The following is a 16,697-nucleotide window of genomic DNA, read 5'->3' as shown; positions in this document are numbered from 1 at the left end:
TAAACATGATTTTTATATGCTTAAAATGCTAACTAAAACTAATTAAATACTAGTGGTGTTTTTGTTACTTTTGCTGTCTAAAAGAGATTCTTTTTTTCATTGCTGTTTGTTGCTTTTTTGTATTAAGGTCACATAATTGTATAAAACCTACATGTTGGTTCATCTGTCAATATTCTCTTTGTTTTACTATCAGACTGGAAATCAGACACTGATTTTCAGTGACTTCCTACTGAAGACATGCACTCACAAATACACAGTCTCTGCTTAAAAATACTCAGTGACTCAGCAGTTTACTTCAACGCTTGGCCACCGTACTTCTCAGCAAATTGCAGTGAAACAGGACATATTAATGCTGTCGTTGGGCAAGATTTAAAGGACGGGCAGATCACTCAATATTTTGTCCTGTACTGAATATTTATGGTACAAAAAGCTTTAAGTGTGCGTCAACATGGTAATAATGTAATACGTTACCCGGGGCAACAGTGTGTCTCACTGATGTCCTTTAAAAAAATAATAATTCTGGTGGGAATACAATCTACCAGGCATTGGATACACACAGGATTCTTGTTGGTAGGTCACATTTATTGTTGGTTTAGATCTTGCCATTAGATTTGCTGACAATACAAAAATGTAGAGAATATCTCCCTGCTCATCAAATGGTATTGCATTCCCCATACTATGGAATTCCAGTTTAAGTAAAACTGGTGTTCTCTAGGTATTCATAGGAATACAGATAAATATGTCAGGCAAGTATTTACATATTGTTATATATCAATGGTTTAAATAATTTTAACATATAACACCAGATCACTTCATGGTGTTAGAATTCAAAGATGGTGATCTCTGCTCCCTTTGACTTCCTTGTAGTCATCATAGTAGTTTGTGTATTAGTATAGAAAGCAAGAACAATATGTAAAAATGGGCAAAATCAAGTATAAATTGATTTTTGTTTGTATCACAATGCAACCACAACAGGATGACTAGCCATAAGCAGTGACAGAGTCCTACAGTACTTTCACAATTGAAATAGGAATGGTAGGGCTCCAAAATCTCAGGTTGCAGCAGAAACAAAACAAAAGACAAAGTCTTTCAGCATCAGTGTACAACTAATGTTGTGGTTGGTTTGGTTGGTTTGGACACAGATAGTGTGTCTCTGTTCCAGCTGTCCCCACTGTGTTGTACTGCTCTGCTCATCTGTTCCTAGTACTTCCATCGTCAGTCCTCATTAGCTGCACCTCGCTACCTCTTTAATCAGTGTGGATATAAATGTTTCTCTCCCTCTGCCAATTTATCCCACTGTTCAAGTAGTCTTTGTTAGTTCATCTGGTTGTGTCCTGTTCTGTCTGACTGCCTGTGTGTTTCTGTTTCTCTGATTAAACGTAGTCTAGGTCTTGCCTTCTGTCTGCTTTCAGCTCTTGCTGCCATGCTGTCAGTAGACGAGGCTCCAAGGTGTATGCGCTTCAAAGCAGCTGTGTGAGTGGTTCACTTCAATTCAATTTTCAATTTTATTTCCTTGTATAACAACATATGTCATCTCAGGGCACTTATAGTAAGTTGAAGACCTTACAAATTTTAAACAACCCAACAATCCAAAGTTGCCTTTGGATTCCCTATAAGCAAGCAGTCGTGACATTGGGAAGGAACTAAAAAAAAAAAAAAAAAACCTTAAACAGGGAGGGATTAAAAAAAAAAACTCTGACAGAGTCAGGCTTAGGGAAGGCAGCCATCTGCCTCTACTGGTTGGGTAAGAGTGGGGATGAGGGGGGTTGGGTAGTGGTTGGGGTGGGGGATAGCAGATGGAGAACAGACAAACAATACATGACTTTGTGCTCATTTTCATGATTGCCTGTATTTAAGTTCTACAGATTTTAAATAAATATAAGTACATTTGCCTAGATGACTTGTTTTTGTACTTCAATGCTGTGCTCTAACCTTACACACTCACAAACTGTACATAAAAAAGTGATGGACCCTCTGGATTTGAAAAATTAAACCAACACAGAAGCACTTTTTACATGCATTCTTTCTAACAACCTTTTTCTGGCAACTCGCAAAACTTGCAAAAAGTACTCAGATTGGCTAGAATTCTACGAGAAAACGAACTTACTTCTCACTTCATTTGTTACGTCTGTGAACAGTTTCCTAATAAATGTATTGACATACAGCATGCTCATTTGCTAAATTTTGATTTAGAATACATTGTAAAAAAATATATAAATCACTGTTCACTCACAAAGTTTCAAAAGACAAAACATGGTGACGACCAAACGGCAGATTCAAAGCTTCAAAGCTATAGTCCAAAAACCAATAGGTAAAGATATCATGGCTACGTCTATTTTTTATATAGAGTCAATTAACGCGCTAGATGGTTGTCACACAGAAGTCGTCCTTTAAAACTGTTGAACACGTGGTCACGTAATCAGAGGTGTTTTTGCACATGTGAAATTTAATGTGTGACAACATGGGAGAGTGAACGTAAGCTTTACTAGACTTTGTGTCTTACCTGTAATTTGTATTTTAATGCCATGGGCTTCACATGGGAATGTATGAGTTTTGCATGGGTATATACATGAGTTTCACATGTAATTCATTAGGGTCAACATGGATATGTATATGGGTTTCACATAGGTGAATGCAAAGTTCACCCCTCCTTCAGTCAAATTTCCCTCCTAGTTTTGAGCTGTTGCACCTGGAGACACGGTCCACACATTACTGCTCATTACTACTACTGTTTTCCACATCTCTTCGACATCTCCTCTATGACAAAATGTGTGAAATTCATTGGATTTTTCTGTAATGGTGGCAAAGAGCAAAAAAATCCTTGGCATGTGACTGGATGGACCATTTGTCAGGGACTGTCTGTCATAACTCTCAGCTAAAATACACCCATAGCCTCCATTGTTCCTCATAGGATGCTGATTAGTCTGTCCAACTATAGATCGACCACAAATACATAGCTTGAAGCCTGGCAAGACAAATTTGTGTATAATCAAGATCTTACAAATCTTGCGAGAATCCAATTGCCTTGCAAGTTAAACCACCCTTGGATGATTTAGGAAATCTGTAAAGTTCAAGCTCAGTGTAATGTACTCACCTAGGAGGGCTGCCAAGATGGGCCCGAAGACTGAGTCATGCATCAGAGCTTCCCTCTCATAGTATTTACTGCAGCGATAAACACAGAGAAGAGAGGAAAACATTACCAAATGCTTGTAATGAGGAGTACTCTGAGACTATGTGTCGTAGGCTGAAGAAAAGTATCACCTCATCCACATGTTTCATTTCCTAAGCTTTTCAACAATTCAAAGAACAGGCAAAAATGTAGTTATTGATGACAGATGTGTACACCTAGTGGCTGCAGTGCATCCTGAAGCACAAAATGGGATTTAAGGGTCAAGCTGATATCTTTTGCTGGCTCTCTTTTGACCATGGCAAATCACAATGGCAATCCATGCAGAACAACTGTACTCCGTGTTAAAATTGAAACTTTCACCCCATTAACAGGCTAAATAATGACTCTTATAGTGCTAAACTGATTGGTTTCCTTTACTCTTAGCAGGACTCCTGACAGTGCAGATGCTTGAATCTATACTCTTTTACTACAGCTCTAGATCACGGCACACCTTTGTGATCATAAAACCATTTTAGACTAAATGAGCTGATAATTAATAGAACAGTTGTTTTTAATTAAAAACAACTGTTAAATTAATCTTTTGGGGGTTTTTTTCTGCTGTGGCAAGCCCTGATGAGCTAAGACATTATGAGCACAACTGCTAATATAATTATTTTTTGTATGCAAACAAAACAAAACAGCTTTTGTCCAGTGGTATCAAATCAGATGCCTCTGATAATGTTGATTGTAACTGGCAAGTAATTAGGAGCTGATAGCAGGGTAGGAGAACTCATTTTTAACTGAGCCGGTTGATAACTAACTTGTGATACTATTTGGCCAGGATCTCTCATGTTAGTCTCAGTGATGCTGGTAATCTAATGAGAACGACACCAGGTTCAGCTTGCTTCATATTGCAGGCCAAAGGTCTACTGAGGTTGCTGTTGGTTGAGAAATCTCCACCTGGGACAGACTTCTTCCTGCTGAATGCTTTCTCTTTATTTCTGAGGGACTGACACAGACCCTGGCATTTACTGTGGGTGCCTTACATCAGATTAGATGACCTACACTGCAGCTGTCTGAACATGATGTCGGTTTACTATATCTGCCCAGTCTAGTACAGGAACAACAAGCATACAACAACAAACTATACAACTTGTGATTAATGTGGATTTTCCTCCTTTTAACATGTGTGATCCACATTGTCATGTGTGTGAACTCTGTCAGTACACTTCATGTCTGATGCTTTGATCAGTGAATCACCTTGGACAGCTTAACGAAGCACATTGGGGTTGTTAGCCAAACAGAGGACAGAACAAAGGAACCACAGAGTGAACACAGGAGAAGAATGGAATATATAAATAGGTAATTCAAAGGACTGTTCATCATTCAGTTTTAGCAAAGCCTGGAGTGGAGAGCTGTGAGTCATTGCATTGCAGCCGCAGAAAGCAAAGAACAAAGCAAAGTCACCTAGAGTTGTCCACGATGTACTGAACTATCTTATCCAGAACTTTCTCAAAGAGAGCCGTGCGGACCCAGATGTGTTTGATGGCCTGGGCAGAGAGGGGCTGAGGGGGGCGGCTGGTGGTGGAGGAGCCCTGTCTCCTCAGAGGTTCATGGCCCACGCTCTGGGTTCTCCTGCAGGGCACAAAGCACAGATCACTGCTATTAACAATCATTATCAGAGAGGAGGAGAGGTCATGGCAGACACTGATATCAGCATTTCACCTCTTACGCCCCTTGGCTGTTTTTGATATAAATGCAAAAGTCAATCAGTGACAGCTCAGCAACTATAAGCCCTACACTTTGGATAATTTTAAAGTACCATTCATCTTTCATGGTATCATCATCTGGTCAGGAATTTGAGAAACTCCAGTTAAAGAGATGCAACAGAAACTGAAGTACAACCCTTTTACATCCACTTTTGTGGCTTTTGTAGTTCTAGGTGGTCTCTCCCTTGAAGCAATTTAAAGAGCTCTGGATTATGCCATACCTGGTTCTTCTTGGTACTGGGACCAACAGGTAGAAAGCATTACCAGTAAAAGTGAACCAACTAACAATACAATTCAGACAGCAGAAAATGAGGTTACATGTTCAGCCTCACAGACTCATATATCACCCACATATTATTAGGTTCTGAGGTACGTATTGAATATGCACAAACCAGCATTGAAGGAATGGATACACTATCTCGACTGCAGTCTGAATGAAAGTGGTATGTTGCAAATTTGCGACAATAGGCGTCAAGGGGTTACCTTAAACCTTAGTAATAAACATATTTTTTACTTGTACAACAAGGATTTTCTGTCGATTGCTGGAAGTGCTATAAAACTAGCTGCTGCATTGTACTGTTTGACTTAAAACCACATGGCATAAAGTCAGATTTTCCCCACCTCGGTCCTGTAAACAAGATACTCAAAATCCAAAATTAAAGTGCAACCTGGGGCATGTGGGATTGGTAGAAGACTAGAACTACACTGAAATAGAAGCGGAAAAGTGAAGCTATTTCAGCATCTTCAACATCCATTTTGACCATTTTTTTCTGTGTCTGAGATGTCTCCCAGTTACTACAAAGAAAAAACTAAGCCATGGCAATACCTTTTTAATCCCTACAGCAGACATTACAGCCATAAAGTAGATCCCCTGATTAGATTCAATAGCTCATTATTGCATAAAATTGAATATTAACGCAGAAAATATTTTTCTTCAAGCTATAACCACAGGGTGTAATTTCGTATTGCTTATAGTATCTTAATGAAAACTCATTAATTGGTCATGCCTAATGTAATATGCAATTCCTGATGAACATTAACAAACCAGAATTAAAAGTATAATAATAGAGTCGACATAATATATTTTTCTGAATACATACATATGTTAGCAACGTGAGTTAAATACAAAGAAATTGTGTCTTTGACCATCAGGAGGCAGCGTTTAACAGTATAATGAGTTATCACTGGCTGTAGTTCATTAGAGCTCATTATTTATAGCAGCTGATGAGTTGGTGCTGTTTTTTGGGAAGGCTGTCTGATGTCTTACAAAAGGTGTCATTTTATGCTAGACGTCTGCTGGCTGAAGCATTTCATGAATCAGGAGGCTGATAACTGACATCAGGTGGAGAAACGTGCACTTTCATCCCAGACTGAGTTTGATCACTGCCACTTCTACAGCAATCAGACAAAACCACTCACACACACCCACGTCAATAAGCTATAATGACAGTGTGTTTGTGTGTCTGTGCTGAGGGGGGCTTGGCTGCCACAGTCACGATGTTACCAATCCCCCAGCATGTGTGTGTGTGAAAGATGGGTATTAAGCTAAGTCACGATTTTTGCAGTCCCCTACCACTCTCATGAAGCGTGTATGTGCGTGCGTGTGTGTGTGTAGGTGTGTGTGTGTGTGTGTGTGTGTGTGTGTGTGTGTGTGTGTGTGTGTGTGTGTGTGTGTGTGTGTGTGTGTGTGTGTGTGTCTGTAGTGTCAGTACTCTAGAGGATGGTGAGGAGAATCAGGATGATGTCAGAGATATGACAGAATGTAAAAGAGATGGGATCTTCTGCCTCTAAATAAACCATGCAGTGTGCTGCAGTGTGTTTATTTACTGTTAAATGGCATTGGCTGCTTTTTCTGTTACCTTGATTGTATTTACTGGCTATACACTAATGTCTATCCCACACTGGTGACAGAGCTGACTAATAGCACTATTAGTCTGTAATTAGTCTGGTGAACTCTGTCTAGTATCTTCAGAGATCTGATCTCTTATCTTACATTTATGCACCCAAAAATTCTTTCGTTTCAAAGACCCCTTTTCTAAAAACACATTTTAAGCAGCTTGATAGCATCAGTCTTTTCTTCTGCGGCCATGGGGTAAAAGTACTTGGGTTGGATGGCATTGGTACTAGGTTTGTGTTTGTGTTTATTTGGTCCCAAATCAGCAAAAATCAAAATTAGAAGATAAAATGCAGTTATAAGGCACCACTGCATCAGCTTCACTTTTGAAACATTGACACTACACTTTTTTCATATGCAGTCTATGTTTCAATCAAAAATGTCTGCCAATCTTACCAACATTTTTCGTGAGAGTGTATGCTGGCAGGGCTGCACATTGACTCGGTGGTTAGCACTGTCATCTCAGAGCTAGAAGATCACCGGTTTGCGCCCCGGCCTGTGCCTGGGATCTTTCTGCATGGAGTTTCCATGTTCTCCCTGTGCAAGCCTGGGTTTTCTCTAGGTACTCTGGCTTCCTCCCCCAGTCCAAAAATATGCTGAAATGTCCGTAGGTTTGAGTGTGATGACATTCATCCTGATGGGAGTGGCCTCTTCCAGGATTACAATCCTCCCATCCATATTGCACACGGGGTCACTGAACGGTATGATGAACGTGTAAATGATGTAAAACATATCCTATGGCCATCACAGTGACCAAAACTGAACCCGACTGAACACAGTTTTGATCAACAAGTTAGACAGAGCTCTTCACCACCAATGTCTTCATCTTGTCTGTAGAGTTCCAGAGAATCAATGCCAAGGAGCATTAAAGCTGTTCTGTCAGCACATGGTGGTTCAAGACCTTACTAAGAAACTTTATGTTGGTTTTTAATTTCATTGTTGTCACACATCTGTATTTGCAGTTATGTCTACCTTAGTCTTACTTTGCCAGCCCATTCCGTAGATCATGGCAGTCTGGCTATGCCATTATCATTGTGATACAGGGGGAAAATGCTTTGGCTTGTTTGTATTTCTTCAAACCAATTACAGTCATCTTGGGCACAGATAAACAAAGAATATGGCTTTGGTCTTCCCTCAAAATAGTGATGAGTGAATTGTAGAGGTGGAACATTTGCATACAGGGAGGTGACGTTACACAAGATCATGGATCTGGACAAAGGACTACATTTCTGCCAAGTATGATAACATCTATGAAAGTTCTCAGTACATTGGCAAGCTATTCATTATCTGTCTTCCCTCTGTAAAGAATTGTGAATTATCTGTCCATAAGAAGAGAGAAGACAACATTTTAACTTAAGTCAACAGAAGATTGCCTGGCTGATCAAGGCATTATCTGTTCTAAAAATGCAAGCAGAACATTTCCTCTGAGGTTGTCAAGTGTGGTACAGTCACTCAAGAGGATGCCTGGTATGACTGAATAAATGGATGTAGCACTTCTTCACTTGCTTCACTTCAGCTGCATCCAATTTGCAGTTGAGAATTGTTTGAACAGGTTCAATGACATCAGCATCACTGGTTCACTTGTCTTATTTACAGTTTTGGTGAGGCAGAAGTAAAAATGTCATTGCTGGAGTTCTTCAGATCACACTCTGGCCTGCCGACACAGATGAGGGAACTCACTATACTTCACAATTCCTGTCTCCTATCCATAAAACACAAAGTTGTTCACTTTGGTCTTATAGTTTGGAGCTGTTACTGCCAAAATTTGGGAATGTTTTTTAGGTGGAAATGTATATAAAAAAAAAACAACCAAAAACTTAAGAAGTTACTTAAATGTGTCATTTAAGAAAAAATATGTTGTACTGGTCATACTGGCATGAGGCCCAATGGCTTTTACCTAGAAATGGTGAATGTAAATATAATGGATCACTTCAAATGTGGAGATATCAGCCAGTTATGACTGAAGTTCTTTGAGAAAGATTCTGAGCTTTCTTGCTGCATAGAGGATAGATTAGAAGTAAGTCAAATTAACTAAAATATATCACATTTCAACCATTTTTTTTGCTACATAAGACAACTAATTTGTCTGACGATTTAAATCGCCACCACAAAGCTCTATATGATGAGTACAAAGAAAGATCTGAATGTTACCAAAGCTAAAAACTGTTTCAGGTACCTTTGCCAGTCTTGCATCACATGACAAAAGTTCAAAATGGCAGGAGAAATCGCTGATGTGATAACTTCTCACCTTGTGATAGACATGATTAACATTTCAAAGAAGATTTTAAGAACATGATCCTGTCGCTTGACAAGCAGGATGTAATATCTTGCTCAATCTGCCATCCCAGAGCGGTATAAAAAACGCAGAGTTGAAACAGAGCTGTCACAGTGGATATTACGCAGTCCTACATGAGTCTGACCTTCCACTTTATTAATGAGGACTTCCAACTGAAAAGACGCTGTTTCCAAAAGGCATTTTCCCTGAATGATCATACAAATGAGAACCTCACAAAGGAGATGAGAGAAGGCTGCCTGGGGCTTCATGAGAGACATCAAGTCTGTATAACAAGAGACAATGAGGTGAACATAATGAAGGCTGCTGCCCTGAATAAGTGCACCAGACTGCAGCATTTGGTCACAGAGTGTGTCTTACAGTTGCTCAGTTATACTCATTCTATGTTTACTCAGCTGTTTTTTCATATCACAATATATATTACAGAAAATCTTTCACAATTTCAGTTGTTTCCAATATTAAACAAGTCTAAGACAGATTAAGTGAATATTTTCTGATTCGTTTCAGGTTACAGAATCGCTGCTTGTAATGACAGTTTCAGTTGAAGACCACAGTTCCAGGAAGCACTGGCTCTCCTCCTCAGATCACTGCTGCTTGGATTAATTGGCATCCATATTTACCGGTTTTCAAAACACCAACACTAAACACTGCCACTACTACTAGTACTACTACTACCACTACTACTACTACTTTAAAAATGGTGGTTCTGTGTTTTCACCGTTGATCGTCGGTCACCGTAACCCCGCCCCCAGCCCATGACGTATTCGGTTCTTAATTCTGGCCCAGCAAAGAGAGGGTGCCTGAAAAGCACCAGTTTTTGGAGCCTGGAGTCGGTGCTCAGTTGATGGAAACACAAAGAACTGGTGCTAAGTCAGACACTGGCTCCAAACTAGAACTGGACCCAGCTTGGTCGAAAAGGGCCAGGCAAGTGCTGCTTTTAGCGGATTGATTACAATGAATGAATTTATTTGTCAACATGAAAGTAAGGTCTGGAGATAAAAAGACTGATTGCCTCCACAGCACAGCAGTGTTTGTCACCAACGGTGCCTAATGTTGCTACTCTCAATGAGTATTTTGATTTGGGACTGACTTGTGACTTAATATTTTATGAGAGGTGAATGAACACTACATCACTGTGCAGATATCATTCAGAAAATAGACTTATTATGCCTTTCATTATGATGTGCTCCTTCTAAGCATCTGTTCACATACGAGTATAATCTATTTGTAATTATAGAAGGTCTGATCAAATGTGTAACTCCTCTCTGAAAACATCCTACGGTGTGCTGTCTCTCCTCCACGCTGCGCTGTCATTGGTCTGTACAAATTTCAAATGTCAACAAATGTCAGCATGTAGCTAACTGAATTGATTACAACGATTAAAACAAGATTGCATTTTGAACAGACATGAATATGAAAAGAAGTATGTCAGGATGGATTATAAAGCCTCTGGATTTGCATAGTGTGAATTCCAATTTTTGTGGCTGATGACAATTGTTCAGATGTTGAAATTTTCTAAGATTTTAACAGCTATGCTGGCAGATGTAGAGTTGAATAACAACAACAGACTTCATCTGAGTGCTATACACTAAAATCCTGGAGATACTTTAAAATACATTACGATTCATAAGAGACAGCATGAGTGAGGTGCAAAGGGTTCAGTAACTGTCCAAATATGTCCAAAGGCAAAGAGCCTTTAGTGACTGGGAAGGTCTGGAGTGAGGTACCATGATCTGACATTTTTGTACAGTTTCTCCCAGAAGTAAGTGACTGCATTTCTATTACTGAACTGTCAACAACAAACAAACAAAAATTGCTGAGCTCAGGAAATACAAGAAAATTACTTCAAATAAGTAGGACGAGCTGCTTTAGGTTTGCGTTTATGCAGTTTTTATGTTGGTTCATGTAATTTACTAGTATCAGGTAAATTAAGTACTTTAAAATGGACATTTATTGTCTTTTCTTTTATTACAATTATTTCTTATATTTGTATTTTACTCTATTTTCATGATATAAAGTGGGCGGCAGTGATGAAGGGGTTGGCCCTGTCGCCTCACAGCTACAAGGTCCTGGGTTAGAATCTTGGCCTGGAATTTGTCTGGAGTTTCCATGTTCTCGCTGCGCCTGTGTGGGTTCTACTGAGTCTCACTGACTCAGTGAGCTGGGATAGACTCCAGCCACCCGTCACCATACAGAGGATTAAATGGTGTATTGTTGATGGTTGGATGGATGACGTAAAGCACTTAGAGTGGCACTTGCTACATGAACTGTGCACATAAATAAAGTTACAATGATCATGTCATGTTATTAGAAGGTGAAGTGAGCTGATCAGATGACCATTTTGGGTTCTTGCCCGCTAAACTGATCACCGTCGCCACATCTGAGATTTCCATAATCACTTGAGTGAATACAACATTATTACATTTAAGGACAAAACAATAAAGATAAGAGCATGATTTGTATTAAAATGGCATTATTCTTTAAAGTGTGTGAAATCTATTGCCACAGCAAGTCTACTGCCTGTACTGCAGAATAAGAAATGAAGGCTGATGTTATGGTAGTCTTGCTCTTTACCCTGAGAGAGAAGGAGAGGCACAAAGAGGAAAAGAGGGCGGTGGACTGGTAATTTATCACTGTGCTATGTCTTGGTAAGGAACAGATTAAAAACAGAGTTGAAGATAGAAGGTTATAAAGGAATACATCACAAAGGGACAAGAAACCATGACAGTGTCTACTGGCAAACACAAGCTGAAGTACAGCCTGTTCACCAGACCTGCCCCGGGCACTGAGACACACACACACGCACGCACGCACGCACGCACGCACACACGCACGCACGCGCACACGCGCACGCACGCACGCACGCACGCACGCACGCACGCACGCACGCACGCACGCACGCACGCACGCACTTCTTTGGTTGTCGATGAGTTCTACAGCAGAGTTCTAAAATGTTTTTTGTGTTTCCGATCAGTTTCAAACTTGATGTGTGAGTCTCTGGGACTTCGAGGAAGTACAGTGTTGAATTTTTTTATTTATTTATTTATTTATTTTATTGTGGAATAACTTAATTTGGCTTTTTTTGGACAAGAATTTAAAGGAAAAGAACTTTCCATTCAGCCAAAGATGCATCTACTACATTGCCCAGTCCTGCTCTGCTGTAATTACCATTCCCTTCAACTCTTTATTCCACTGTTGATGTCTGCTCATATTCTTTCTCTCTGTCTCTTGTTTCCCATCATGCTCTCCGGTTCTTTCGCAGCCAGTGGCGCAAACCACGTTCCCATGGCAACCACAGTAAATGAGAGATGGAGCCCTGAGGTAGGATGACAGGGAGAGGGGGGATGGTGATGGTGGAAACATGCCTGTGTGCGTGTGTGTGTGTGTGTGTGTGTGTGTGTGTGTGTGTTCTGAATGCATGTATGGATTCTGGTGGAGGGGTGTGACTTGTGCGAACCAGATCTACACACAATAATAGGCTTTAATGTTGTGTGCAGTCTGTCTGGGGAAATAAAGGCCAATGAGATGTGACAGATGAACGGGAGACAGCGGCTGATATGAAGATGGAGAGCTTAGCGCCCAGCGTACTCATACACATTTAACACCGCTGATTTACATCACATAACACAACTGTGTTGCAATGATGTCTCGCTGCACCTTCTGCCTATGCTCTACTGTTTGTACAGCAGTTATGTGTGTGTGCTTGATGCACAAAGCTTTGTCTCCTTCATTTTTCTCTGCAGCCATGGAGAGACATGAGGTAGCCATGTGGCTCAGTCTAATAGACAATTAATGGGCTGGCAAACAGCACAGCTAGTACCTAAGTGCCTGCAGATAAAGCAGTTTATCGTGCTCTGTGTGTGCACATATACACGCAGAAATGCACAAGTATACACACCTCTCATGCACATACACACCTAGACACCAGCCTGAGGCTTATCACAGTGTGTACACACACTGCTCAGCTTTAGTAAACACTCAACTGACCAGAGATTGTGTCAGCTGGTGATGGAGTGTATCGGTAACTGTGTGCTTAACATTGTGATATTGACATGTTGTACAAGGAATGGCAAATGCCTAAATAAATCTGTCGTGTAAATGATTCAAACTGGCAGAAAATAAATGCTCCAGTGTTACTAATGTGTCAAAGGGTAGTTCAGACCACTCTATAATGCTACTGCATGCTAATATGTTAGAACAGAAAATGGTGCCGAGGCAGCTGCTGATGCGACATGAATGAAAACAACAAAAATAAATAAATAAAATGTGATAGACCAGTCTGTGGTTAGGCTTGATGTTGGAAGACAATGCCATTTAAAAACATTAGATATTTAATAATATGCTTTCATAACTTTAAATATGTAATGGAAATTGCCAGTTGGAATGCTAAAAACATGAAAAGAAATTCAAAATTTATAAGGTTCATAAAAGGCTCTTAGATTGTTTTGCACTTTCTTGCGCACAAAATCATGGGTAAAGATCTGACTGTTTTCTGCCTATAAAGTAGTGTCCAGCAGTGTTGTGATCACACTAACAACAGGTTTGAAGTCAGTTAATAGCTTGTTAATTCAGTGAGGCAGCAGAGGAGCTGCAAATAAACAAACCATCTTAATTCTGCACTGTGATCTAAGGTTAACATATACTTTATTGCTCTCTGGGGAAATTTGTCTAAGAGCGAGTTACTGTCAGACAGACACAGCAGGATCCTTAAAACAATGAAAGCATTAAACTGCCAAAGTTCACAAAGCACTGGCTTTATTACAATCAATGAATGATTAGGTGAATGGAATAATAATGTAAAGGATTATTACACAGTTAATAGGGTAATCAATAAACCAGACATTCAAATATCAAACTTAAAAAGTGAGGCAAAAAAAAAATAATAAATGTGCACATTTTTTTTTACTACCAAATGCATCAAGGCACTTAACTGAAACACTTTGCTACTACTGTTCAGGATAGGGTTATGCAGGATGCTCTTTTTCATTTTCAGTTTTGTGAAGGAACTCTGTCAGTAAATCATACAACTCAGCAGGTGTCTATCCTGTATTTATTCAAACATTTGTAAGTGGTCTCTCTCTCTCCTTTATACTTGTGAGTAGAGCTCCAGAGCTGGAGGACTGTCCTGCTTCCTCTGTATAGTTCAGCACAAACTTTTTTTTCTTGTCTTTATCGTGGCTTCACAGTCAGTTTCATGTCACCCTGAACTTTAACCACGAAAGAAAGCAAAGGGAATGTGCAAGTGTGAAGACAGATTAGATTTTCTCACTAAAAGCTGAGTGAACACAGAAATACAGTAAATGTATTTTCCAACACAGTTTCTTTGGCAGGAAATCCACAGGTTTTAATATAAATAATGTCTGAGTTAAATTTCGGTTTAACAGCATCCTGGCATTTGGTATTCTGCCATGACTGAATGACATGAATTTCATTGAGGTATTCTGAAGGTAGACTGACAACCTACATGAACAGTCAGTCTGCTGTGACTTAAGTCTGTAATCTTACAGCAGTAGGACAAGCTGCAGGGGGACTTTGGTAGATTGCAGATGTCCCTGTTATTGTGTCCACCCTGTATAAAAAATGTCTCTCACAGTAGATTAATTGTGTGTGATGCTAATTAGTTGAGGTTCTGTTGCATAATTAAACCTACAGTATCAGTCTTATCCTCCTTCACAAAGTGGGCTGCGATGGAGAAGAGTGTCTCTTACTCTCTAATTAAGATGGCAGATTCACTTAATTTATATAAATTAAATTCTGACAGTGGTGTCAGGTATGGTCTCCGGTTCAAACGCTCCAATCACAAACCGAGGAACTGAAACTTAGGCATGAAATCTAAACTGTGTCTTGAACAACATTTAGTGAGCAGTTGTAAAGTGCTGGACGTCAGCAAGCTATCTGGGTTTTCATATAGGGACAAAGAATTGTATTATAGGTGACAATCTATGACACTATTTTGTACATGCTGGATCGAATAAAACTGCTGTTTTGTAAAGTGACTTGTCTTAATAGATAGGGATAAACTCAGATGCTAAGAGAGCATCAGTAGCGTTAGCCTTTTAATTTCTGAATCAAATCAAACAGGTCTGTAGAAAAATACTGGGTTCTTCAGTCTGATGTTAGGGGAGCTAATTCTGCTAGAACCTTACAACATGAACATCTTTGTATGAATTCTGTATAGCAGTGAGAAAGTAAAAACAAAGCACCAGGACATCTGTGTGACCAACCTTGTGAGTTCAGCCTGCTGCTGAAGCTGCTCTTGAACTTTACGGCAAACTTCGCCGGCGGTGTCGTAGACTTTGCCAACTTTGGTGAACAGGGCTGCGATCTTGTCGCTGCGGAGAAACCCAGCTGCCCGTCTCTTCAACAGATGACCCAGGCAGGCCTCAATGGCAGCTGGAGACACAGGAGGACATGAGTCAGGTGTGTTAATATTGACAGAGATTGGAGAGAGGAGTAAGAGAAAGGAATACAGAGGAGAATAGAGAGTAGAAATACTTCCAATATTTGAAAGTCATTCACTGTGTTCATTAGCAAAGAAAGGTCGAAGGTATCTTTAATGTACCAATAAGAAGTGTCCTCTAGAGGCTGTGATATTCATTACACAATATACACATACTACAGTCTTTTCTAGTACCCCTTCTAGTACCCCTAGAAAAGACTGTGTGTAGCACTGCAAAACAAATGCTTACAGCCTTATTGTCAACAGAGCTAAAAACTAAACACGACCTAAGAGTGACAAAGTAGGAAAGACGAGAGGGTTTATGTCATCTATGCACATATGTATTAGGATACTGTGCAGCAAGACACCACCCTATTCAATTACTGATAGGCTAGGTTGCTTACTCTAGGCATTTGGCAAAAACAGCTTTGAAAGATTTATAGGGCCCTTCATTTTTGGGTCTGTGCATTACACTACAAGTCTGGGGTGGCTTGCTGACTTCCTGCATAGCTGAATTACTTGAAAGAACTATGGTGAAATGGTTCTCTGAGACTTTTAAAACCTGACCAGACCTATGAATGCAATGCTAAAATTAAAAATATTATGACTTATGACTTGAGCTGTTCCTGGGTGTTTGGTTTATCATCTTGAAGGCATGAATGTGCTCATGCTGGCTGTTAGGTATAAGCAAATGCTAAAGGTACCTACATCCTAAAGGGGTAAAATTGCAGAGACCTAAGAACAATATATAATGAAAGTGAGTACATTCTTGTGCAATATCAGTAAAAAAAAAAAAGATTCATATTGCATCACTTCTCAATAACAGCTTTATTTCTGTTGAACAACTAGTAGAAACTCAATGCAACCAAAGTAAGTATATTATAAATATAATATACTGACAAAACTGAGTACACCCATGGTTGTCCAATCATAACAGCAGACATTAATCTCTAACTGCATGAACATTGTTACAAAATGAGGTGTGAACAATGGTCTGGTCAAATATGTCGCCTGACTTAATTACAATAGAACACCTTTGGGATATTTTACGGAGAAAGGCAGAGCAACCTACAATTCCAGCAAAGAGCAGCTGAAAAACCAGTCTCTGAGCAAAGGCAGAACATCTTTCCAGGGGTTTGTGAAAACTGGTATCCTCCATGCTGAAGAGGATGGAGTCATTCATCAAAAATAAA

General features: G+C 39.8%; 1 protein-coding gene across 3 annotated transcripts in view; it reads right to left on the bottom strand.

Moving 5' to 3' along the window:
* sgsm2 (small G protein signaling modulator 2) overlaps window positions 1–16,697 on the bottom strand; it is a 120,450-nt gene that overhangs the window by 28,568 nt on the left and 75,185 nt on the right. For all 3 annotated transcript variants that reach the window (XM_035956855.2, XM_023289318.3, XM_023289319.3), the window contains exons 3-5: window positions 15,290–15,458; window positions 4,577–4,744; window positions 3,095–3,162 (exon numbers count right to left, since the gene is read on the bottom strand). In XM_035956855.2, the coding sequence (XP_035812748.2) occupies window positions 3,095–3,162; window positions 4,577–4,744; window positions 15,290–15,458 (405 nt within the window). The remainder of the gene's footprint in view (window positions 1–3,094; window positions 3,163–4,576; window positions 4,745–15,289; window positions 15,459–16,697) is intronic.

Source organism: Amphiprion ocellaris, chromosome 7 (assembly GCF_022539595.1).
Source record: "Amphiprion ocellaris isolate individual 3 ecotype Okinawa chromosome 7, ASM2253959v1, whole genome shotgun sequence".
In the NCBI taxonomy this organism is placed as follows: Eukaryota; Metazoa; Chordata; class Actinopteri; family Pomacentridae; genus Amphiprion; species Amphiprion ocellaris.
Note: the sequence above shows the minus strand (reverse complement) of the source record. Positions and strands in the feature narration are given on the sequence as shown.